The following is a 24,458-nucleotide window of genomic DNA, read 5'->3' as shown; positions in this document are numbered from 1 at the left end:
ACATCTATGCCCCCCCGGGACCTGAGGATTGGGATTAAAGAGACGGGTACCATCAGTATCCTTTCTCCACCCGCTAGTGGGGGAATGGGTAGTTGATTAGCCGCTCTTGCCAGATAGCTATTAATTGCAGATGTGTCAATGGGATTTTAATGTATTTTATGGGGTTTCATACTGTTGTAACCCACCACGAGCCGCAAGGGAGTGGCGGGTAATAAATCCAATAATAATAATAATAATAATAATAATAATAATAATAATAATAATAATAATACTGTTTTGTGTCATTTTGTGTGGCCGTAGTAAGTATTAGTGGATGTGCCTGCATTTAGTTCATGAAAATACCTGGAGAACAGCTGTCCCCTTACTACCTGCCTAGGAAATCTTTGAGGGAAGTCTCTTGATATTGAACCCTACACAGCTGCTATTTCTTATTTGATTATTTCTGTGTAAAGTTTAGAGTATATTTTTCTGTATGGTTGGGTCAGCTAAAGCAGTAAAGCTGACTGGTGAATTGATGGGTATAAGGGATTTTAAAGACAAGCAAACATGGACAAATATAACAGATAAAAAGCACAGACAGCACATCATTCCAGTCATCATCTTCCTAAGGCTGCTTAAAAAAAAAGAATCCACATAGAAACTTCAAGAACCGATTCCTAGACTTCATTGCATCAATGTTATTCTAAAAATGGCTGTTGCTCCTATATTACAAGTAGACATTCAATCTCATTCTAATAATCAAAATTCCTTAAAATTCAAATTTGTCCACAATGAGAAAGACCAATCAAGACAACTCCAGAATTCTTTTAGTTCTCTAAATTTCTGATGTTTGAGGAAAGCAAAATAGCCTCAGGGTTCATTGCGTGACAGGACTTTTTCAGTAACATGGTTGGTGAGAATTCCATAGCCCAGAAACCCGGTAAAGCTACTATATTCTGAGGGAAAACTGGAGCATAGGATTGTATCCTTAACTTTTCTTGAGCCAGTTGTAATTAGCTTCCTGCCACTGTAATGATTTATCCAGGGAATTTGTTTTACACACTCGGACACAGATTTTCCCACCCCCCACCATTGTCCCACATCTTAGAGCAGGCTACAGATGTCGGGATATAGTGTTCATTAAAATTAATAACTGTTTTCTAGCTGTTGCAGTCAGGAAAACTGCATATCATGTGCTATGTTGTGTGATGAAGGATGATACTACTTGTATTAGCTAAAATGTATTGTGAAAAGTGCACTCCAATCCTTAGTCTGTTGCACAAGGGCACTCTTAGCCTCTTGAATATTTAATTTCTCTACAAAACCAAAATATTTGATTTTGATATATAGAAGTTGATTGAAGCCAGGGTAATTCTTTATCTTCACACCTTCTAGACATCTTTAATGACATCTGAAACTGAGGTCAGACTCTAGGGCCTCTTACTCCATCTTCCTTTGTCAGGCGTTGAACAATTAATTGCCCCACTGGTGTTGCCATATATAATAATGTCATAGAAGTAATTTACCCCTTCCTGCTAGGTCTATTAACTACTTCCATCCAAACACAGTTCTGTGAAACAAATGCACATGCATCTCAGAATGCCACAAAATATAACAAAGTATAGACTTTGATACCTCTGTTGGCCTCTTTTTAAAAAGCAGTATGGTAGTGAAGAGCCAAATGAATTCATGTTCAGAAGTAAATGATGTAGGAATGTAATTAAGTGAATAGCCTACATATATATGCAATCCCAAGCTGGAATAGTGTCTTTTTAATTTTATTATGGAATCAGGCTATATGTTTCTTTGGTAGATGTTATAAAAACCAACAACAGTGATATTCACCAGGATCTAAAGAGCCGCTTTAGCTGATACAAGGAGCTCTACAGGCTCAGCAGACAATGACTGAATAGCTAGCCTTAACGCCACATCACAAACTGGCTTTGCAATTCACCTTTGCTTCAAAAGAAGCTCAATATGTGGAGGGTGGGCTGCTTTCCTGGGGGGGGGACAGTTCCTACTAGACTCACAGAAGTTCAAATGCACTTTGGATCCTCGTTATCATATACAATGTTCAATTCATTCATTCAATTATGGTAATCTACCAACAATAAAAGATATCTGATCCAATAATATCATGAGAACAGTCTTATATGTAATCTGAGCTCCACACTGTGCTAATTGGGCATCTCCATATCTTGATGGCAAAGTTTTGTCCTTATTGGCAAATAAAAAGTTGACTAAAAAATCATGAGAATGTCCAGGGAGCCAGGAGGTGAAATCAACCAAATGTCTAACACCCCGATAAAAATTACATTACAGAAAAATATGGGCAATCACTTAAATTGCACTAGAGCTTCAGTGACAAAGCCAGGTTTCCATAGGTAGGGACTGAAATCTTCCACTAACCAACACAAATGGAAAGGCACTGACCTGAGCCCTAGAGAAGGACCATCAGAATTTAGAGAAGGTAAGAGATGTCAGATGGTGCAGTAGAAAAACTCACCCAAACCTTCAGTGACCTATATGGCATAGTAGAAGAGCTGTCTCATTCTACAACTCAATATCTAAAAGTCTCTGATGGACTATATTTTCTGTGCTCTTGAGACCCATGTCCAATAAGGCGACAGAAGCTAGACGAAGAGTAAGGAGTTACTGTATACCATATGTTTCAGGCAGGCATCTGCATTAGTCTGTATTAGTGGAACAAAATTTTAGTCCAATACCACCTTAAAGACTAACAAAATTTCCCAAGTGTGTGAATCAAAGTTCACTTCATCAGATACATTTCAATGGATATGTATCAAATGGAAAGCCAATTTCAATACTCAAGAGACACAATGAACCCCAAGGCTACCCAGCAATTTTTTACATCCAAATACTTCAAAATGTCTTTCAAAGGTCAATGTGTTTGTGAGGGAAAGGATAGAACAATGCTTTTTGGAAACAATTATGTTTAAAAATTGTGAACAGGCAATCAGGTGAAATTATTGTTCCTTAAACCTAAAGGTCTTTTATATAAGCAAACAAAAATTTAGGACAATCATTCAAAATAGCTTTGTCACTAAAAATAAATTATTTTATGACTTTTATTACTGGACAAAGTTTTAAAAAATATTGGAATGACAAATCCAAGAACAGCACAACTATAAAATAAGGAATAAATGAATGAATCAATAATATTTTCTTGAAAACTGAGGCTCAAACAACACAAGCATACATGGAAGAGTTCCCAGAGGGACTCAAGGAGGCAGTGGTCCAGCCTCTTCTGAAAAAGCCATCACTGGATCCGTGGGACCCAGCCAGCTATCGACAAGTTTCACACCTTGCATTTCTAGGTAATAAAATCCGAGTCCAGTATCACCTTTAAGACCAACAAAGATTTATTCAGGGTGTGAGCTTTTGAGTGCAAACACTCTTCGTCAGAAGTATTTGTCTGACAAAGAGGGCCATTCCGCACTCGTTCAAAATAGCACAATGGTTACAAATTGAAATCGCTACTGTTTTGCTGTTATGCACAATGTCGTTGACAATCTGCAACACTCCTGAAACCGATCCGCAAAAAGCGCTTAGTTGTAGCGCTTTCAGGGAAATCCCAAAAAGTGGATTCACCCTCCGGAAAGTGCTACACTCTTGCAACCAATCTGCAACATTAGCGGGAAAGTTCTGTGCATTACCATTGTTGCGGTTTCTGTAAAGTCCCTTCCCCTAGCTCTCTCCTCTGATCTTCCGGCGAAGCGATCACCATTTTTTTTTCTCGGAGCGAGCAGAGATCAACGCACCGGCGAGCCTCCGTTTACCCAGCGAGGCTTCCCTGGCTGCAGTCCCTCCCCAGAGCTGTTTTACGTCACCAAGCACGAAACAACACACAGCCCCGTTTGCTGGTTTATTTTCCCTTTATTTTTCACTGTATTTTCAGCCGAAAATCGCGCCCGTGTGGGGGAGGGGGGTATTTTTTTTTCACTTGGGGGGAGCATGGCAATGATGAAATGGCATCTCAAACACCACCTGCTAGCTAGATGGGTCTCTCCGTTGCAATAAATCAACGCAGATTCGTTGCAACGTGTATTTTTTATTAAACCTTCTTTAAAGGGAAAGGGCCTTTTTGGGATCATGATAACGGCCGCCCATTGGCTGCTTGATGGCCAGGGGCGGGACAAAGCTCGGCAATATCGCTTCCTGGCTAGCAATTTTTGCCGAGACCGGAAACCTGTGGGAAATGATAGAAACGCAACTGGATTTCACCACAAAGCCAGGTATACATAACGACAAATTCCACTATTTAAAATGGTGTTTTTTTCGTTCCGCAACCAATTTGCCACATAGATCCTGGTGCAGAATTTGCACTTGAAAGCTCATGCCCTGAATAAATCTTTGTTGGTCCTTAAAGGTGCTACTGGTCTCTGATTTTATTGTGCTACTGCAGACCAACACGGCTATCCATTTGTATTTATTATTTCTAGGTAAGTTAGTGGAGCGGACCACGGCAGACCATCTCCTAGCATTCTTGGAGGTAATGGAGCATTCGTCTCAGGAGCCATACCAGACAGGCTTCTGTCCTGGCCATGGAGTGGAGACCACGCTGGTTGCCTTGACGGATTATACTGGCACCAGCTGGACCAGGGCAGATCAGCCATCCTCTTACTTCTAGACCTGTTGGCCACAAATTACATGGTCGACTGGGAGCTGTTGGCCCACTGCCTCACTGGAGCTGGAATTGGAAGAAAATGGTCCTATAACCCTTACTACCATTCTTCATTTCCCTCTGTTACTCCTGGGAGACATTCACAAAGGACAAAAATCTGATTATTGCATTAGGATGCTAATGTAATAATTAATCATTCTGTGTTTGTAGAAACTGGCCACAGAAACTTTTGTTTCCTAGAAGAAGGCACCCCCCGTGCTCTTGCATGTTTCTATTCCATTTTACAGGCTGCTAGTATTTTGGGCATGTTTGGAGGTTGTGTTCTCTGCCATGCCCCCCATGGCTGGCAAAAGGAATAAAACAGTCCTGGAATCCTCACTTCCATTCCTCACTTCTGCTGTATTTCATGAACTGGGGGAGGGGTTTACAATGAAGCAGCTGAACACACGTCTGAAAACTGCAGTGCAGTGAGGAGGGAAAGAAACTTGCATTGGTAGCCATTAAAAAATATCCTTTCTAACTTTGAATTACACAATGACGTTTACAAACATGCACAGCCCAAAGAAACCAAAAAAGCATGACAGGAAATGAGATGCAACTACAGAATGCACGAGGTAAGTTTCCTCCCAGGAATTCTGAAGCATCCCAGTGGGATACATACCAGATATCAAAATAGGTAACTCTGTATTGAGTGGTTTGCCATCAGAAATTGTGAATTTTGTTGGGATTGTCGCGATAGAACACTATATGATTGTTTTGTATTCCATGAAGAACATTTAACCACAAGTAGGTGAACATCCTAGAATCACAGAGTTGGAAGGGGCCACACAGGCCATCTAGTCCAACCCCCTGCTCAACACAGGATCAGCCCAAAGCATCCAAGAAAAGTGTGTATCCAACCTTTGCTTGAAGACTGCCACTGAGGGGGAGTTCACCACCTTCTTAGGCAGCCTATTCCACTGCTGAACTACTCTGACTGTGAAATTTTTCCCCTGATATCTAGCCTATACTTGTAGTTTAAACCCATTACTGCGCATCCTTTCCTCTGCAGCCAACGGAAACAGTATCCTGCCCTCCTCTAAGTGACAACCTTTTAAATACTTAAAGAGGGCTATCATGTCCCCTCTCAACCTTTTTTTCTCCAAACTGAACATTCCCAAGTCCCTCAACCTATCTTCATAGGATAGGTCCCTTGGCCCCAGATCATCTTCACTTTCCCCTGTACCCTTTCAATTTTATCCACGTCCTTCTTAAAGTGAGGCCTCCAGAACTGCACACAGTACTCCAGGTGTGGTCTGACTAGTGCCGTATACAATGGGACTATGACATCTTGTGATTTTGATGTGATGCCCCTGTTGATACAGCCCAAAATGACATTTTCCTTTTTTACCACTGCATCACACTGCCTGGTCATATTTAGCTTACACTTATCTTTATTAAATTGCATCCTGTTCTCATTTGCCCATTTTTCCATTGTGTTCAGATCTTGTTGAACTCTGTCACAGTCTTCTGGAGTATTTGCCAGTCCTCCTGGATAAGCACCTCTTAATACTGATAGGAAACATTCATCCAGGAGTGAGCAATTTGTCTAAAACATATCCAAATGGAATTTTACAATAGAAAAATGTGACCTCCACCAGGTGACCCCATGTGATATTATGGGGGTGAGAAGCATGGATTTCTGGACATTTGCTCTTTGTGTTGATTGTTCCAATTGCTTTGGCAGAATCTGTGAATTCAGCAAAAGGACCCCAGAAACTAATGCTGTGATATACAGTGCTTTAAGACTAAGCCTCAAAGTGTTGAAGTATCAAACCGGGAGGTAAAGATTTAAACCTTGATACAGCTAGACAGCTTGAGTTACAGGCTGCTTCACACACTCTAATTGGTCAGCAACAGCTGAGAGGGAAGTCCTATGAGAGTAATATATTGAGAGAATTGGGATTCTGACAGAGATCTGTGTTGAGAGAAGACCATTCTGCACCTTAGCTGTTGAAGATCTACTCTGACGATATTTCAGTCATAAAACATGGCTTTGAGTAATGAGTCTACTAGATTCAGCCTAAGCTGAAGCAGTTCTACAGAGACAGGAGAGCTAGGAATGATATTTGGCAGCATGATTTGGGGTAGTGAACTAAGATTCCCAGTCAGGACAAATGAAAGATGATATATGTTCTAGGGAGATAAGAAGTATCCCTGCTCAATCAAAAGATGAGATTTGCTCTGAAAGTTTCCCTGGTCTGCTATGAAAGGATACTGTTTTAGACACCTCAGGAGTTAGAGGGAAACTGGTGTTTAAAAAGAAGGGAGATTAGATACTGACAGAGGGTACCAGTCTTCAGAAAACAAATGGAATTTAAGGGAACTCAAAGAAGAATACTGTGGAACTTTCAACAGCTATGGTTAAAAATTAAAGACTGTACAACTATAGATTTTTACTTCAAAGTTTTGAACTTCTCATTCCACCTGACCTTTTCCTGTGCTAAATACAAACTTTTATTTTATTTGACTTTAACAACATCTCAAGTGTCATTCTGAAGGGGTTTTGGTAAAGAGGGTTCCTGCACCTTCCCTTGAGTTAACAGCCACATTATCTTTTAGACACAGAGTGGGACAGCCTGCTTTAATAATCTCAATAAAGAAGCCAAATTCCTTGGGCAGACCAGTCAGTGAGGGAACATAATTTTAACTTGGAGGGAAAATATGCCTCAGTGTGGGAAAGATTAGAGGGGGCTGTCATAGATATGTTGACTGGAATATGGTTTGCTAACTGCCAATTTAGTTAAGATTAGCAGCTGTTGAAATGCCGTAGAAAGGCTGTTGGTTACTACCGGAATCCATATTTCACAGAAACAGGTTCCACAAACAAGATACCTCCCACACACATATACATACTTTCTGCATCCAGAATCATGCTATACTGGGATATTTTTTTTTTATCCCAGCATGAAACTCCTTATTTGAAGTCTCTAGGGATATACTGCTGATTGCTGAGTCAGTGAACAGTCCCCAGGCACACATATGACTCTAACAAAGATCACTCTCAATACTGACAATGGCTCTGAGTAGCATTTTGTTTTGTTTTATTGGAAGACATTATGGATGTAGGGTTTTTCTCTCTCCTGGGTGCCCAAGTAAACAGAGAATGTGGGGAAACTTAATTCCACACTTCTGTCTCCACCTCAGAGTAGTGAGTGCCATCATAATATTGCATCTCCCCAAGAGAAATGCAGGACAATTCAGAAGGAAGATATGCTTGGAAGCAGCTCTTTCCTTTTAGGCCAGTAATAGAGTTTTCTGTTTAGGGTCCATCAGCTTTGAAAATATTGTCTTGAGATTTCTTAAACCCTATCCTCAAACTCCCCTCCCTTACTCTTAATTATCAGGAGTCTGATGGCTGAGAGGCCCACAAACCTTTGAGAGGGTCTCTCCCTTCAACTTTTCTGGATAAAATTTCACAAGTTTGATTGCTAATGAACAGAGCTATATCTGGATGAGGATGAGCATGGTCAGGTGGTAATTAATGCTTTATCCTTATGCATTTTTGTTCCTCTATATATTTCTGAAACAATCTAGGGGGTGGGATGTGTCCAGCTGTCCAAGTTGGAATAGGGCCAATCAGGGTGCAGCCAGCTTTGTCCTGATTGGCCATGCCCCTGTGGCCTCTTTGCTCTCATATGCCTCAGTGCCTGGAGCCAGCAGCAGGTGAGAGGGCCCTGGGCAAAGGACCGTGGTGGAAGGCTTGCTAACGAGGGCTTCCCAGCCTGCTGACTGCCTGCTAAGGAGCTCTGTCTCGGCCCTGCTAAAGAGCAGTTCAGCCCCCACCCGCCCCACTTGATCTCACTGTGAGCTGCTGTCCAAGGCCAGCTTAAGCTGCCAGGCCAAGGGCCAGGAGAGGGGACCCTTTCAGGGCCTGTTCTTAGGAACGGGCTTTGAAGCTAGTATCTTTATATATGGTATTCGCTATATCTACCATCTGTTCAGGTATTCCATATTATTTCCTGTAACCAAATACACCTTTCTGATGTTTTTAAAAACATGCCTTTTCACATGTCTTTTCATGCATTGTGCACCTGGTGCAGTTTGCAGCCTGCTTTTGCAGTGTATTGTGCGTTAGTGCCTCCCAATCAACCATTTAATTTGTATCAGTAACGCTCTGAAATCTGTGTCTTCCTATTCATAGTGACATCCCTGCCACAGTGATTAGAACCTGTAGAAACAGAGGGCTTCTCCTTAAGGGAACCAAATTAACAAAGGCATTCTCAGTGTGGTATCTCTGAGCATAAGAGGAATTCTCACACGCTTCATAGAGAACTTGATTGAGGGAACTGAAATCAAAATGCATTCTAGTGCAGATGTACATATTTTAGTGTTGGCTTTTCAGATACTAAAGTACTCTTTACTTTCAGAAAACCTGGCTCTTTTGGGTCAGGGTTTAGCTTACTTGATCTTCTCATGATGGGAATGAGATTTCCCTCGTGTGACATTTGTGCCAGAAATGGATGCGTCGGATTTTCTAGTGCCAAGGAATTAATGTACCAATCTGCATAATCAAATCCCAAAACAAACATGAGCATTTATTTCTTTCAATAATAGCACACTCTAGGATATTGCAACCATACATATAATTTGTCCAAAATTCATGGAACAATAACTTTTAATAATAATTTTATCATAAAACCTTTTCCATGTAGTTACAGAAGACTTACACTGTATAAAACTGAATAAATCTAGTGTAATCGTGTTTCCTTTTGATCTGTATGTGTAACATTGGGTGGAGGGAAAGTATCTCTTTATAATACATAAGGTAGACTCCACATTCAAATTGTTTGTGTCATGCCTTTAAAATACCAACAATGGAGATAATATTTTTGACTACTTTAAAGTAGGACAGCATAGTGGTTAGGAAGTTTTGCTTTGAAGTTGGATACATCAAATATGAGATGCACAAATGAATAATTTGGAAGACTGTTTCTGCCCATGGACAGGAGATTTTCATTTACTATACTACTGAAAACCAACATACATCCACACTTCAGTTCAAATACTTCCTCATGCAAAAATATTCTGCTAGTTTTAAAAGCAGGGATGTGGCAAGATGTCCAGCATTCTATAACCCCAAACAACAGATTCTCCTCCTTGGGGGATGGATGAAAATTGAGGGAGGGGAATGGGGAGGTGATCTAACAAATATTGGAGCCAAACTCACCAATTAATTTCAAAAATCTGCAGTAAGATGATACAAGTGGGGACCTACAAGAAACTTGCAAGGAGGAGGCATTCCTCTCACCTTTATTTTCTCCCATTCCCCCTACTTTTCTTCCTTTCACTCATTCTCCATCCTGTCACCCCTTCTCTTATTCTTTCCCCCATGTCTGTCACTGTCTCTTTCTCTTTTATTGCCTTTCCACCTTAGCATTCTCTTTCTCTTTCTGTTTGCCTTGCCAATACCATCTCTTATTCTCCCCAACCTCATTCTCTTTCTTTCTCCATTCTTTCCCATTACACTCTCTTTCTGCTCCCCACCCTGATAACCTCACTGCCACAGGACCCAATGCAGTCTCTCTCTCTCTCTCTCTCTCTCTCTAACTCACTCAAACACACACACACACCACCTTCCCCACTCTCATTGGCTCATCAAGTACAGCTCCAGGTGAATCCACTCAGGATTCCTCCTCACATTGCCACTCTCAGTGGCTTGACTGGCACAGCTCCAGACAGGTCTGCCAAGGCTTCCCTTTAACATCACTGCTCTTAGCAGCTCACCTGGTGATGGTCCTGATGTTCCAAGCCTGGCTGTAGCATCTGGGTTCTACCACTGTAACAACCACAACCCAGCTTCTGGGCACCGCTGTCTCCACAGCAGCAGCCACTTCTGCATCTCATAGGCCTATTATGCACGGCCACTGAAACGGCGGCATGGAGAACGCAGAGGAGGATGAAGCGAAGCAAACTGCTTACGCATGGGACGGAACGCAACAGCGGCAAACCCAGAGTATCCGATTATGCACGCGGATACTCTGGAGCCACTTCTGGTTGCGCCCTGATCCCGGGAAGCTTCACTTTCTTCCGCATCTCACTAATGCGGCTTTTTCGGTGGCATACGTTGATTCTGCTGCCTGCTGCGTGCATAATTGGTGATTTTAGCCGCCGCCATTCCACCCCGACTGCAGACCTTCCACTCCGTGCATAATGGGCCTTAAGGGCAATCCTAGGGGGTGTCCAAAGTTTGTAGAAAAAAAACTTTTTTGTGTAAGCATGGCCCCATCTACAAATAATACTTGTAGCTGACATCTTAATAGAGGCATTCCATCCTCTGCATGAGAGAAAAGGAAATGCTTCTTCCCTGATAACTCAAATTGTTGTTAAGTAGATGCATTTAAGGCAATTCCATTTATAAATAAAAATGCTTAAATCAATTCACATTTTATAGTTAGTTTTATTGATTAATCCTGTGAGCCTGTAATCCTAAACATACTTTCTTGGGTTGCAAAGATGGGTTGGAAAATTCCTGGAAATGTATAAAATGGGTTGGAAAATTCCTGGAAATTTGAACACACAGTTGGGAAAGGAGTTTATTCCTTTGCATGGGTCCCACAACTCCAGGAATCATATGTTCTGAAAGTGGTAAGAAATGTGGGGAGAAATCTGTGCACTTTCCATGATGTATGGATGATACTTTATTCATTCATTCATTCATTCATTCATTCATTCATTCATTCATTCATTCATTCATTCATTCATTCATTGTATTTCTACACCACCCTCCCGCAAGTTTAAGGGTGGTTTACACATAATGTAGGGATATACATCAAACTATAATAACCATAACAACAACAACCATGCCAAGGGGTTCAAAACTAGATAACTGTAATACAACAATTCACATTATAACAGTAACTTTCTACATGAACCCACAGAGAGGTCAGTCTGAGTTTGGGTTGTGAAAGAGGGGGCCAGCAGATGTTACTGAGTCAGTCAGCCTCAACCAAATGCCTGGTGGAGGAGCTCCCTTTTACAGGCCCTGTGGAATTGCAGGAGTTCAGGAAGGGCCCTGATCTCTTTGGAGGGCTTGTTCCACCAGGTGGGGGCCACGACAGAGAAAGCTCTGGCCCTGGTTGAGGTCCAACACCCTTCTTAGGGGCCAGGGATCACCAGCCAGTTGGAGGTGGTGAAGTGTAGGGCTCTTTGGGGGGTATAGTCAGACAGGCAGTCTCTCAGATACACAGGGCCAGTTTACTGATTATATTTAATTGGACCCAATCAGATTTTCCTGTAGTGCAAAAGTGAGGAGGGAGTACCCTTTGACAACCCAAAAGGCTATGGTGGGAATCCTGGGACCTGGGGCTGTAATTAGGAGGGGTTTGGATGACCTTGTGTGAAAAGGGTGATATACTTGCCATCAGACTTACACAACTGATGACTTTTCTGTTTCAAGCTCCAACTGCATTACAGACTCACACAGCTGAATCAGAATCACAAAGAGCTAGAATAAACCACAATGGGATATCCAGGCCCCACCTTCTCAGGGACTTAAAAATTACACACTCCTCCTAATAGGTACTCATCCACTGTCCTCTTAAACACTTCCAATGAAGGAGACTCCACCACCCTCCAAGACAGCATAATTCATCTACAAACAACCCTCACTGTCCGAAAATACTTTCTAATATTTAAGTGGAAATTATTTTCCCGTAATTTGAATGCATTGCTCCTAGTTTTTGTCTCTAAAGCCACAGTAAACAAGTTGCCCCCCTCTGCAACATATGTACTTATGTTGTTAAACACAGGTATGATATCATTCTTTCCTCCCTTCTACACCAAGCTACACATATCCAACTCTCTCAACCTCTCCTCATAAGCATAAATTCCAACCCCTCATCATCCAAGTCGCCCTTCTCTGAATATGTTCCAAGTTGTCAATATTCTTCTTGAACTGCGGCACCCAGAACTGGACACAATATTCCAAATGAGGTTTAACCAACAAGAGCAGCATGATGACTTCCTAGATTCTATGTTCCTAGCAATGCAGCCTAATTCCTAGCATCAGCCTTCTTAGCTGCCATATTGCACTCTAGGCTAAGGTGACCAGATTGTCCCACTTTTGGAGGGACATCTGGGAGTATCTGGCAAATTGTACTTATGTTGAAATTTATATGTTGCTCCATATAGACCACATTTTTAATCAAGAACCCCCCCCCCCGGTCAATGGTGTCCCGCTTTACCAATGTTAAAATCTGATCACCTTACTCTAGGCTCATGTTCAACTTATTGTTCACCAAAACTCTTAAGTCCTTTCACACGTACTACTATCAAGCCAGGTATCCCCCCATCTTATATTTATGCACCACATTTTTATTACCAAAATGTAATACTACATTCTCCCTACTAAAATTCATTTTGTGGCCACGGACCAATTTTCTAATCTATCCAAATCTCCTTGAATAGTAGTCCTTTCCTATTAGCAAACCCACCCAATTTAACATCATCTATTAATCTGATCAATGTAACTTCTTATCACCTCATTCATATAATTCCTGAAAATGTTAAACAATACTGGCCCCAGTAGAGAATCTTGTGGCACACCATTGATCACCTCCCTCCAAGATGATGCACCATTGGTAAGCACCCTTTAGAGTCTATCAAATCAATTACAAATCCATTTGACTGTGACCTTGCCAACCCTGTTTTATACTATCACAAGAATAATATGGGGGACCCTATCAAAGGCTTTACTAAAATCAAGCTATATTATATCCATCACATTTCCTGCATCTACTAAACTAGTCACTCTAAAAAACAAAAACAAATATGATTAGTCTGGCAGGAGTTATCCCTGAGAAATCCATATTGACTTTTATTAAGTATTACATTATCCTCTAAGTGCTTACACACTGCCTGTTTAATGATCTGTTCTAAAACATTTCCTGGTAGCAATGTTAAACTGACTGGGCAGCAGTTGTGGGAGACTTCTTTTTTCCCTTTTTTAAAAAATGGGAACTACATTTGCCTTCCTTTAGTCCACTGGAACTTCTGTTCTCCTGGACTTCTCAAAGATAATTGCTAATGATTCTGATATTTCTTTTCCTAATTCTTTATAAATTTGTAAGTAATTCATCAGGCCCTGGAAATTTAATTTCGTTTAAACTAGTCAAGTATTTCCATACAACCTGTTTATCAGTTCTATAATGTATCCCTTCCCCAATATTCCTTACTTCATTTCCCCCAGTTGAATATCTTTTTCCTTATCAGAAAACACTGAAACAAAGAAACACTGTTGCCTTGTTACCATGTCCTGTTATCATGACACCATTATCTCCGCCCAATGAACCTACCACTTCCTTATTTTTCCATTTCTTCTTGTTACTTTTGATTGATGAGCTCAATTTGGGCCTTAGCAATTTTAATCCTTTAATTTTAATCCTTATAGTACCTGGCTATTTTTAAAAAAATTCTCCTTGGTGATTTCCTCCTTTTTCTGTTTCATGTAGATGTCTTTTTTAAACCTTAACTCATTTTATATGTTGTTAACTACCCCAAGATGCCTATAAATAAAATTAATAAATAATTTAGGAATTCTTTGGTTATCCATATCTTGGTTTCTTTTGACATCTTCCATTCCTCCACTTCACTGGAACTGTCTGATATTGTGCCTTCAGTATCTCTTATCTTTTAGTATCTTTTCTCTTATCTTTTAGTATATCTGACCATGGAATTGCCCTCAGTATTTGTCTCAATTTACTAAAATCAGTAAAACCTAAAATATGTGTCTAACTGTACTTAACTTCTTTCCTCAAATTCTCAAACTCCAAGAGAATATGGTCACTCTGGCCCAGATAACCAACCTCCATAATTCCATTAACAAAATTTTCTTTATTTCTTAAAATTTGATCTAATGTAGCTGAATCCTTTCTTGTATCTTCTACCTTTTGAACAATAAAATTGTTTGCAAGGGAGATAAGGAATTTATTAGACCTAACAGTCTTTAGAGAATTCAACCTCCAGCAAATATCAGGATAATTAAAATCCCTCATAACAACTATATCTCTACTCCTTGGAAGTTTAGTCATTTGTAGCAGAAAAACATCATCCAAATCTTCAGATGGACATTGTGATCTATAATAGACTCCTACCAAGACATCTCTACTATTTTTCACACCTTTAATTTTCACACAAATGCTGTCAACCTGATTTCCAAGATCAAAATCATGGTCCTCTTCACAAAAAATACTCTTCCCTGACTTCCAATACCACTCCTCCATTTTTCTTATTTGGCCTGTTCCTCCTATATAAATTATACCCCACAATTGATACATTCCAATCATGAGAGTTATCCCACCAACTCTCAGTGATGCCAATTATATTGAGTTTGGTCTGCTGCATGAATAATTCTAATTGATCATGCTTATTGCTCATGTTCAGTGCATTAGTATCTAAACATTTCATACCATGGGTCCTTTTTTATTTAAATTTTTTCTTCTTCCACTATAGGGTACTTGAATTCCTCACTCTGATTTCATTGTCAGTACTGGATCACTGTCTCATTATAAAATATTGCCTCCCTCTACCACCTCACTTAGATTAACTCTCCTCTAATTACATTGGCAAGTTTCTAAGTGAAAATTGTTTCTGCCAACTTGTATGAATGTTTCAGCTGAACTTTTATTTTAACATAATGGCTGATGAATCTTGCTATTTGCTCTGTTTACGTATTGCACTTAGCAGACTTATTTTACAGCAAGGGGATTTCTAATGAAACACAGAATTTTCCTATCACTTACCACTTACATTTCTTTGTTTCACCCTAACTGAGCTTATGTCTCCAGAGTTTTAAATTTTCAATTCAAACTGTATCAAATTTGAGATAATCAATGTTCTTCTAACTCAGAGTATATCAAATGTGTTTTTCTTGTTGTCATTGCTGTAAGCCATGTAATGTTATATAGTTTTTGCTCTTTGGATAAAATTTAACATATTTAACAGCAAGAATGTATTCTTGTAGCCTACCTGAAGCAGTAAGTCAGATGTTGGTTTCACTCTTTGTTGGAATAGCACACTGAGCGTTCGGTTCTGTTGCTCCAAGTCAAAGACTCTTGTTTTCAACTTTAAGCATTCCTCCCTCAGATCCTAGAGAAAGAAGAAATGAAAAGATTAACAAAACTAATGTGAACTTAAAAGACACATGGATATTACAGTATGCCTGAGAGAACATCCGGTTTTAAGGACTTGCAGGGCCCATAGTACCAGAGCCAGAGCCCTTGTAAGTTGTTGGTGGGGTTTCCTCCACTCCTAATCATGTCCCAGTTAACTATTTACATTTTATTACACTTTCTTTTGCTGATTCAGAGGGAAACAATGGACAAATTAACACTTTAAGGAAATTCTTCAACACAAACTGTAACCATCCAAACAAATGCCTTGAGGGGCATTAATCCAGCCCCTAGCCCACAGCACTTGAACATATCACTTTTGTTCAGTCCCTAGGTGACCTTGGGTCCCTTATAGTTTTCTTAGGTCTTTCTGCTCCACCTACCTCACAGTGTGTCTTAGGGAGTTGATATGAAGGCAATTGTAAGTAGGGTTGTGCAATTCGGTCTGAAGTGGTCCAATTTTCTCCTAAGTGGCCCCAATTTGGAGACAGATCGCTCCGAAATGATCTGAACCATACCACTAGTCAAAAAACCGGAGGCAGAGCAGCCTGCTTTGGACTGCTTCGGAGTGCTTCGGTGCCCATTAAAGTCAATGGGTCATTGACTTTAATAGGAATTTTGGCTTTTCTGCCTTTCCTGGGGTCTGGGGGGGTAGGGGTTTAATTTATTAATTTACAGCCTCCAAACGTTCAGGGTAGCTCTGGGAGGCTCCTCTGTGACTCCCGTCCAAATTTCAAAGTTTGGACCAAGGGGTCCAATTCTAGGGGCTCCCAAAGAATCCCCATCTGCTCCATTATATCTCATGGGACAGACTCTCCATTGGATATAATGGAGATGGGACACCCTCTTTGGGAGCACCTAGAATTGGACCCCTTGGTCCCATCTTAAACAGTTCTGTAGGGCCTACGCAATGGAGATTGTACACCAGTTCTTCAGTTGAAACCCAGTAACGGGAGGCAGTCCTGCAGCCTGGACCCATCCCTGTCAGGCAACTGTACCACCCCACTGTCCCCAAGCTCATGGCCTTCTTCTCTCTTAATTGTCAATGTTCAATGCTTCCAAGTTATGTTGAAGTTGACTGTCTGACTATTATGAATGTTATGATCTTTCCTTAGTGCCATAATAGTATGTATGTTCTAGTCTACTGGTTTCAGTGTACACCACCCCGAGAGTCACAATGGGGGCAGTATATAAATTGAATGAATGAATATATTATTTAAACATGGAAGGTAACCATCCTGTGGCCTCTAGTATTATGCATATTATTTGGTGCCCTGAGCTAGATAGTCTAAGCTAGCCCAATCTCACCAGTTCTCAGAAACTTAGAAGGGTCAGCCCTGATCAGTACTTGAATTGGAGATTACCCAGAATGGGCAGACAATGACAAGTCACCTCAAAACTCTCTTTCCTTGAAAACCCTATAGAGTTGCCAGAATTTGACTGTGTCTTAATAGCAATTTTAAAATATGATTTGTTATCAGTTGCTTGACACATTACCTTTTTCTCAATGCAATGTACTTCTACTTATGTCATCTCATTTACTATTTGTTTATCTTGTCATGTTTAATACTTCTGAGTCCCCCCCACCAGATTTTTGCTTTGTTCAGATTTCTGCAATTTCAGTCCTATTGCACTGCTAATTAGTTATCTCATCCGATTGATAACATTTAACTTGCATTTTATAATCAGCCTTAAATATCAGCAAGAAATAGTGCAAATAAATAAGTATGTATTCAAAATGTTAGTTTGGTTAGTGGATACAAATACTAGTAGATGCACGATAAAGAAACGCAATGTTCATGCATTATAACTGAAATGTGTGAAATTACCTACAGCCACTATCATATTGGGAAGCAGATTCTTACTGAAGTTTTTTAAAAATAATGAACCATTCACAGTAAGTGTATAGAAAGAAGAACTGTGTAGGCAGATAATATTATCTTGTTGGAGAAAGGATGCTAAATAGAAAAGCAGGAATTCCCTGTGATGACTTTTCTAAACATCCAAGAGATTACACTTAATGTAGTTGGAAGATGAGTTCTAAACATTTGGAATAAAGTAGATCAGGTTGAAACATACAGAATTCTTATAAAATGTTCTTGATCTGTGCAAAATCATGGTGCCTTGCATGAAATGGAGTCCATGCATTATAACTGAGAAATCCAACAAAATGGTCAAGCATGGAAGGAACAGTGATATTGCTATAGAGATATCAGTATCATCAGTAAACCTTATAAAATCCAAACTGACTTCTCACCCACTACCTGATTGGCCCTCATCCAGGAATTTCCACCCAGGTAGTTTAGACCCAATTAAGAGGCCAGGAAGGGTTTAATAACGGATCAGCTCTCTACCTCCAACTTCTTGCCAGTTTCAAAAGTTTGCTGGGTGAAAGAGGAGCCAACCTCAGAGGATGCCCTGATGCCATTAAGTTGCACTGACCTCCTGGCCTCTTTCAACTTGGAGGACATGGGAGGGCGGAGCAGCAGCAGCCTCTGTGGCAGGCTGTAGAACAACCAGAAACAACCCCCTGCTGGCCCTCTGAGATCCAGGGTGCCGAGGAAAAGCCTCTTCCCTAGAAATGTTTACTCATGAGTAAGTCATGTGAGGTTTGCAATTTACAATCTGAGAAGGGAGGATGGTTTTGGGATAGCTATCACAAGCAATTGTCACAGGGAAAATAATGCTGAAATGGGTGGAACTAGGAAGATGCAGACTTTCCCTTTCCATATGGATGCCACCTTGGTCTTGCTGCAATCTTCCCAAGACCATCACAACAAGGCAAATTTGAGACCAATGGCATGGAAGATGGGGAAATTGAAGAGAGGGCACAGAAGCACCATGAGGCTACGGGAAATGTGGCTCTCCATTAGAGTTTCCCAGTAGCACTTTCCAGTCGCACCTTCCCAGTAGAAGAGTTGGTCTTTATACCCTGCTTTTCACTGCCCAAAAGAGCCTGAGTGGCTTATAATTGTCTTCTCTTCCTCTCCCCACACCAGGCACCCTGTGAGGTAGGTTAGGCTGAAAGAGATCTGAGAGAAACTGCTCCGTGAGAACAGTTTCTAACAGGCTGTAACTAGTACAAGGTCACCCAGTACATGGAAGAGCAGGGAATCAAATCCAGCTCACCACATTAGAAGCCTCTTAACCACTACACCAAGATGTACAAATTGTCATTGCCTGAAAGAGATGTAGTCAGAGCATAGGCAGAAGAAGCTGTTGCAACAGGATGGTGTAATACTTTTTTGACTTGTTATGGACCTTCTCACCAATGGCTTCTAAGAGCAATCCAAACAGGGAGATATTCAGGTATTTCCTACGTGGAGAGGTGATTGTGTGGTCAATAAGGTTTGCAATTTCAGAAGAAAGGAATACTTTTGTCTTTTGCGTGTGTGTGTGTAGAGGGAAGTGCTAGATAGCACCCAACCCCATCCTAAGCATCCCATGCCTCTAAGGGAACTGATATCTGATTTCCGGAGAGAAGCTTTCATTCTGGGGGTTCTCCATCTCAACTGGATGCTGGCAACCCTTTAGTGTCAACAGCCATTTTCCCCTTGGAAGCTGATCTCTGTAGTCTGCAGATGACCTCCAATTTTAGGAGATTTCCAGGCCACACCTTGAGGTTGGTGATCCCTGGATTAGGAATGTTCCTTGAGGTTTGGAATCAGATCTCAAGGGCCTGGAGAGAGGGGGGGGGTGGAACAGGAGAAGGAATAATGGCTTCACGTCAGTCCCATGGGACCCAGGTTGGCCTCTGTGTTCTGTTTCTGCCTGCCTGCCTTTCTTTCTTCTCCCTTCCATGATTTACACTTTTGCCATGTAGCCATCCACCAGGAAGGCCTCAGTGCAGGTGTGCATCCTAGCACCCGTTGTTTCCGTGGGTGCAACAGGCTTTGCCTCTAGTAAACTCATAATACATTTATTCATCTTACATGTGAGTGCTGGGAAGATACAGTTTGTTTCCCTTTAAAATTATGATGGCTGCTATGGTCTTCCTATACCTTTAAGCTCATTCAAAGCAGACAATTACTTTCTCTAGCTTCCCACATGTTTGTTCATTACCAGCACTGACAATACACTGAGGCGTTTGGGTCTGTTGCAGCAGCAGGTCAGAATGTGAAACTGTGGTCTCAAATAACCCAAATGCTATTGTCTGCCACAGTGCTGCTGTGAGAAACCAGCACGGAGAATTTGAATGCAACAGTAACACAAGAAGGCACTTTTGTCGTGAGATAACTGGAAATATCATGGATTAACTTTAATTCAAAGGTACCATTAGATGAATTAAGAAGTCCTTTTGCCTGAGCACACTATGAGGTAGTGCTTACTTAAATTACTCCTAAGGTTAACCAAGTTATATATTCAATGTCTTCTAAAGTGACAAGGAGGCAATGCTATATTTTATTTGAAGTACAGCGAAAATCCTAAAGCTTAAAATTCTGCACAGAAGTCTCTGTTAATAACTGCATCATCTCAGACCTCTTATCGGGATCTATTGTATCTTCTATTCTTCTATTTCAGGAAGCAAAGCACTAAAGGCAAGTCTGTGCGAGATTCTAACAAATAATCATGTCATTTGAAAGGCTAGCTGCTCCAATTAAAATGTAGAGCTGTGGCCATAAGAAGAATAAATGCTTCACGAGAACTGGTAACTCAAATTAACTATGGAGCAAGGAATGCCTCTTCTGCACAGCTCCTTTAGAAAGCTAAACCTTGAACACTGTCTAACCCCTTTTAACTTTAAATAAAGGAGGAAAATGTAAGTTGCTCTATTCCCTAATCATTTAACAAAACACTTCAATACTCACACAGTTCACAGAAAGGGCAAGAAAAGTACACCTGATGTTGTATTAACACCAGGAGATTCGCTTAAAAATAGACATAAAATGGTGTTGTAAAATGGTTATGCTGTTGTGTTCTTGTTAACAAATAGAAGCAGGAGACTCACCATGCAAATAAATAGGCGACATGAGCTATTGGGAAAAGACATCAAAAGAATCCTGGAGATGTTACATGACATGCAGTTCTGGGCAATCGGGGAATGCCATTCCTAAATTCTTGATCATTTCTGACTTCCCAGGAATTGACTACTTATCAAAGCCACAGGATTGCTAGTTGCAGATTTACCCATTATAGTGCTGAGTCCTAAACATGCTTAAGTGTCAACCATAAAGGTAAAGGTAAAGGTATCCCCTGTGCAAGCACCGAGTCATGTCTGACCCTTGGGGTGACGCCCTCTAGCGTTTTCATGGCAGACTCAATACGGGGTGGTTTGCCAGTGCCTTCCCCAGTCATTACCGTTTACCCCCCAGCAGCAAGCTGGGTACTCATTTTACCGACCTCGGAAGGATGGAAGGCTGAGTCAACCTTGAGCCGGCTGCTGGGATTGAACTCCCAGCCTCATGGGCAAAGCTTTCAGACGGCTGCCTTACCACTCTGCGCCACAAGAGGCTCTTTTAAAAGGTAAGAAGGATTCATTTAAACGGTGGAAGGCTTGTGGGAGCACAGGCTTTGACTAACTAAATTTTTGCTTCTGCCTTCACTGTGGAAAATGGGAGGTGCTTGCCCACTCCAGAACCACTGATTACAGGAGGAATGTTGAAAGACCCGAGAAGGATTGAGATGATAAGAGAAGGAGTCCTATGTCAACCATAGGGTAATGAACAACTGGACTCCATGTAAAGAATTGCTCATCTTTCCCTCCATTTACTCTCTGCTAGGAAAACCTTTAAATTTGACTCCTCTCCCCTTGTTACTTTGGCTTTACATCTGACAAAGGCTTGATTCTTGTAATTAATCTATGACGAATAAAAATAACACAGGAACAAAATACTGAGATAAAGTAAGTGACCATTCATTATTTACTTTGTCTTAATACTTTATTCTCTGCTTTTGCCAGTCTTGCACATATGTTGTTTTCCTTTATATTCAGAAATTTTATACACCTTAGCTTTTGGCACATGACCCTTTCATGAAATGACTGAGCATGCAGAAAGGGAGAACAGGCACCAACATGGTGACTCTCCCCACCGCCTCCACGCAATCACCAGGATGTCGAAAAAAATGAACAGAGGACATAACAGGGAATAGTGCCTTTCTACCACTGCTGATAAGAAGGAATGCACATGTGAATAAGCACTTTCTCCTTCACATTGATTTGAAAATAAATAAATAAATACCCTCCCTTCTCATATAAAGGTTTGTAAGCAGGCACTTACACAGAGGTAGGAGGCTGGGCCTGCCTCCTCTCCACATATTCAGTCAGTACATGGGGGGGGGGAGGGTTGTGTGGAGAGGGTTATTATCCCTTTCTTAGGGGGAAAAAGGTTATTTCTGACACAACCTCATTTTCATGTAAACCAATACATTTTGATATAAACAAGCTGTGTTGCTTTATTCTTCATTCAGATAATTTTAATGTGGCTATTTTAATTTTACTTGAAAACAACTTCAGGCATTGAAAAAGTACAGAAATGTAGTAAATAAGCAAACTACCCATCATTGGTCAGAGGTTTTATCTCTTCATTAAAATTATGGACTTAGATTAATGAAAACAGTAGAAGCCATAGATTAGAAATAATTTATTGCTAGAACTATAATTTATCTCACTTTACATGTATCACGGTGGCATGACTAGCTTTTATTTCTCTGGCAACAGCAGGAATTCCACTGACTGCTTAGCAGTGGTTCAAAACACAGATTTTGTCCAAATATCACCTCTTAAGTATGGCCCAGATGATTGACAGGATGGGCCAGCATGTTGTAGAGGTTAAAGCAGGCTTTCTCAACCAAGGGCAGAGTCTGCACTTACTTTCTTTATTCCATTGTCAATCCTGTTGAATTCAGATCGCTTTGAACTCGGGTCTTCCTCTCCCCCCCCCCATTGAAACAGGAAAGTCTTCTGCACGTGGCTGAGGAGGCTCAGAAGGTGGGGGGAGCCAAGCCTCTTTCTTTTCTTGAAGGGGGGGGGGAGAGGAGCCAGGCAGCGAGCCTCTTTCTTTTCTTGGAGGGGAGGGGGAGAGGATCGAAAAAGGCAGATGAGGGAGGAAAAATCCAGGACCGAGAGAATTTGATAGAAATTAGGGGCTTCTCCTTTAAGGCAAGCATGTCACATGACCAGGTGTAGCCTATCAGAGGTTTTCTACCACGGAGCTTTCTTTCCCAATCCGGATATTGAGGATTAACAGCACTCTGAGATATTGCACAATAAAGGTAGGGTCACTCTGGATCAATCCTTCTTGCTGCAGAAGGAAAATTAAAATCACCCAAAATCCAAACAGAAATCGCATTCTCTGTAGAGGGCAGGGACTGAATCGATCTGGGGTTGGAATAAAAGCTCCGTGCAGTTTACACCAAGGTTTCGTGAAACGTGGGATTCGATGATGGTCCTGGAAGGGTTTCCTGAGTGGATGGGAATTAATTAAATTTTTCATTTAAAAAACTGTTAAACTTTCATCAGGTGATATGATCATATATGGTCATGTTCACCTGCCCCATGGCCAATGATGGGCCTGGAGAGGGTGTGAAGGGAAGGGGCCCTGGGTGGCATGTACATAGCTATGCTTCCCAGCCATATTCTGCACCATCACACCACTTCTGGGGTTTCTCAAAGCGTGAAGAATGTTTCAGGGGTTTTTCAACAGTAAAAAGTTGAGAAAGGCTTGGTTAAAGCATTGGAACAGAACATGAGACACTACCATTTGTTCTTCCACCTTGCCAGGGTGACTTTGGGCCCATCATATTCTCTCAAGCACAGGGCTACGGTTGAGAGCATAAGTAAAGGTATGAAGAGAAAAAATGTGATAAGTTGCTTGGGAGAAAAAATGGGATGTCTATACACACACACACACACATATAGGGATTGGGGGCAAGTGGGCTGATAAAACTGGGACATGAGGTTAAAGTAAACAGATTTTTTATTTTATTTATTTATTTATATTTTTATACTGCCCTTCCCTACGGCTCTGGGCGGTTTACATAAAACATTTTTGAACATTCACATAGAACACTATCAAAATCAATATAACAGTATAACAATAACAACAACATATCAACTGGAACAATTAGAACGGCACTTCAACAATAACTTGACAATCCCTCAGTCGGTTCATTCCTTCAGTCTGGGGGGCACCTGTAGGTGTTATGGCTCAGCCGGCCCCACCAAATGCCTGGTGGAAGAGCTCCTTTTTGCAGGCCATGCGGAATTGTGGAAGTTCCGGCAGGGCCCTGATCTCTTCGGGGAGCTCATTCCACCAGGTGGGGGCCAGGACCGAGAAGGCTCTGGCCCTTGTTGAGGCCAGACGTGCCTCTTTAGGGCCAGGGATCCGTAGCCAGTTGGAGGTGGCGGAGCGTAGAGCTCTTCTGGGGGTATAGGCAGGGAGGCGGTGTCTCAGATACACTGGGCCCAGACCGTGTATGGCCTTAAAGGTGATTACCAAAACCTTAAGCTTAATCCGGAATTCAACTGGGAGCCAACCAAGTTCTTGAAGTACCGCCCGGATATGTGATGTCCATGATGTGATCTCCAGATATGAGGCTGGATCGATCAGTCAACTTGTCCTTCAATTTTTAGAGGAACTCTGACCCTCCTGCAAGTGTCAGTAAGCTACAAAGTCACCTGCCTCCTCTTCAGGCTGGCCTTTTAAATCCAGAGAGAGGTTGATGAGGACAGACTGGTGCAACAG

General features: G+C 41.3%; 1 protein-coding gene across 16 annotated transcripts in view; it reads right to left on the bottom strand.

The window, feature by feature from the left end:
• NCKAP5 (NCK associated protein 5) overlaps positions 1 to 24,458 on the bottom strand; it is a 768,088-nt gene that overhangs the window by 186,625 nt on the left and 557,005 nt on the right. For all 16 annotated transcript variants that reach the window (XM_077320257.1, XM_077320242.1, XM_077320245.1 and 13 more), the window contains one exon: positions 15,632 to 15,751. In XM_077320257.1, coding sequence (XP_077176372.1) covers positions 15,632 to 15,751 — 120 coding nt within the window. The remainder of the gene's footprint in view (positions 1 to 15,631; positions 15,752 to 24,458) is intronic.

Source organism: Paroedura picta, chromosome 2 (genome assembly GCF_049243985.1).
Source record: "Paroedura picta isolate Pp20150507F chromosome 2, Ppicta_v3.0, whole genome shotgun sequence".
Lineage (NCBI taxonomy): Eukaryota > Metazoa > Chordata > Lepidosauria > Squamata > Gekkonidae > Paroedura > Paroedura picta.
The sequence above is the reverse complement of the archived record's forward strand: the minus strand, read 5'-3'. Positions and strand labels throughout refer to the sequence as shown.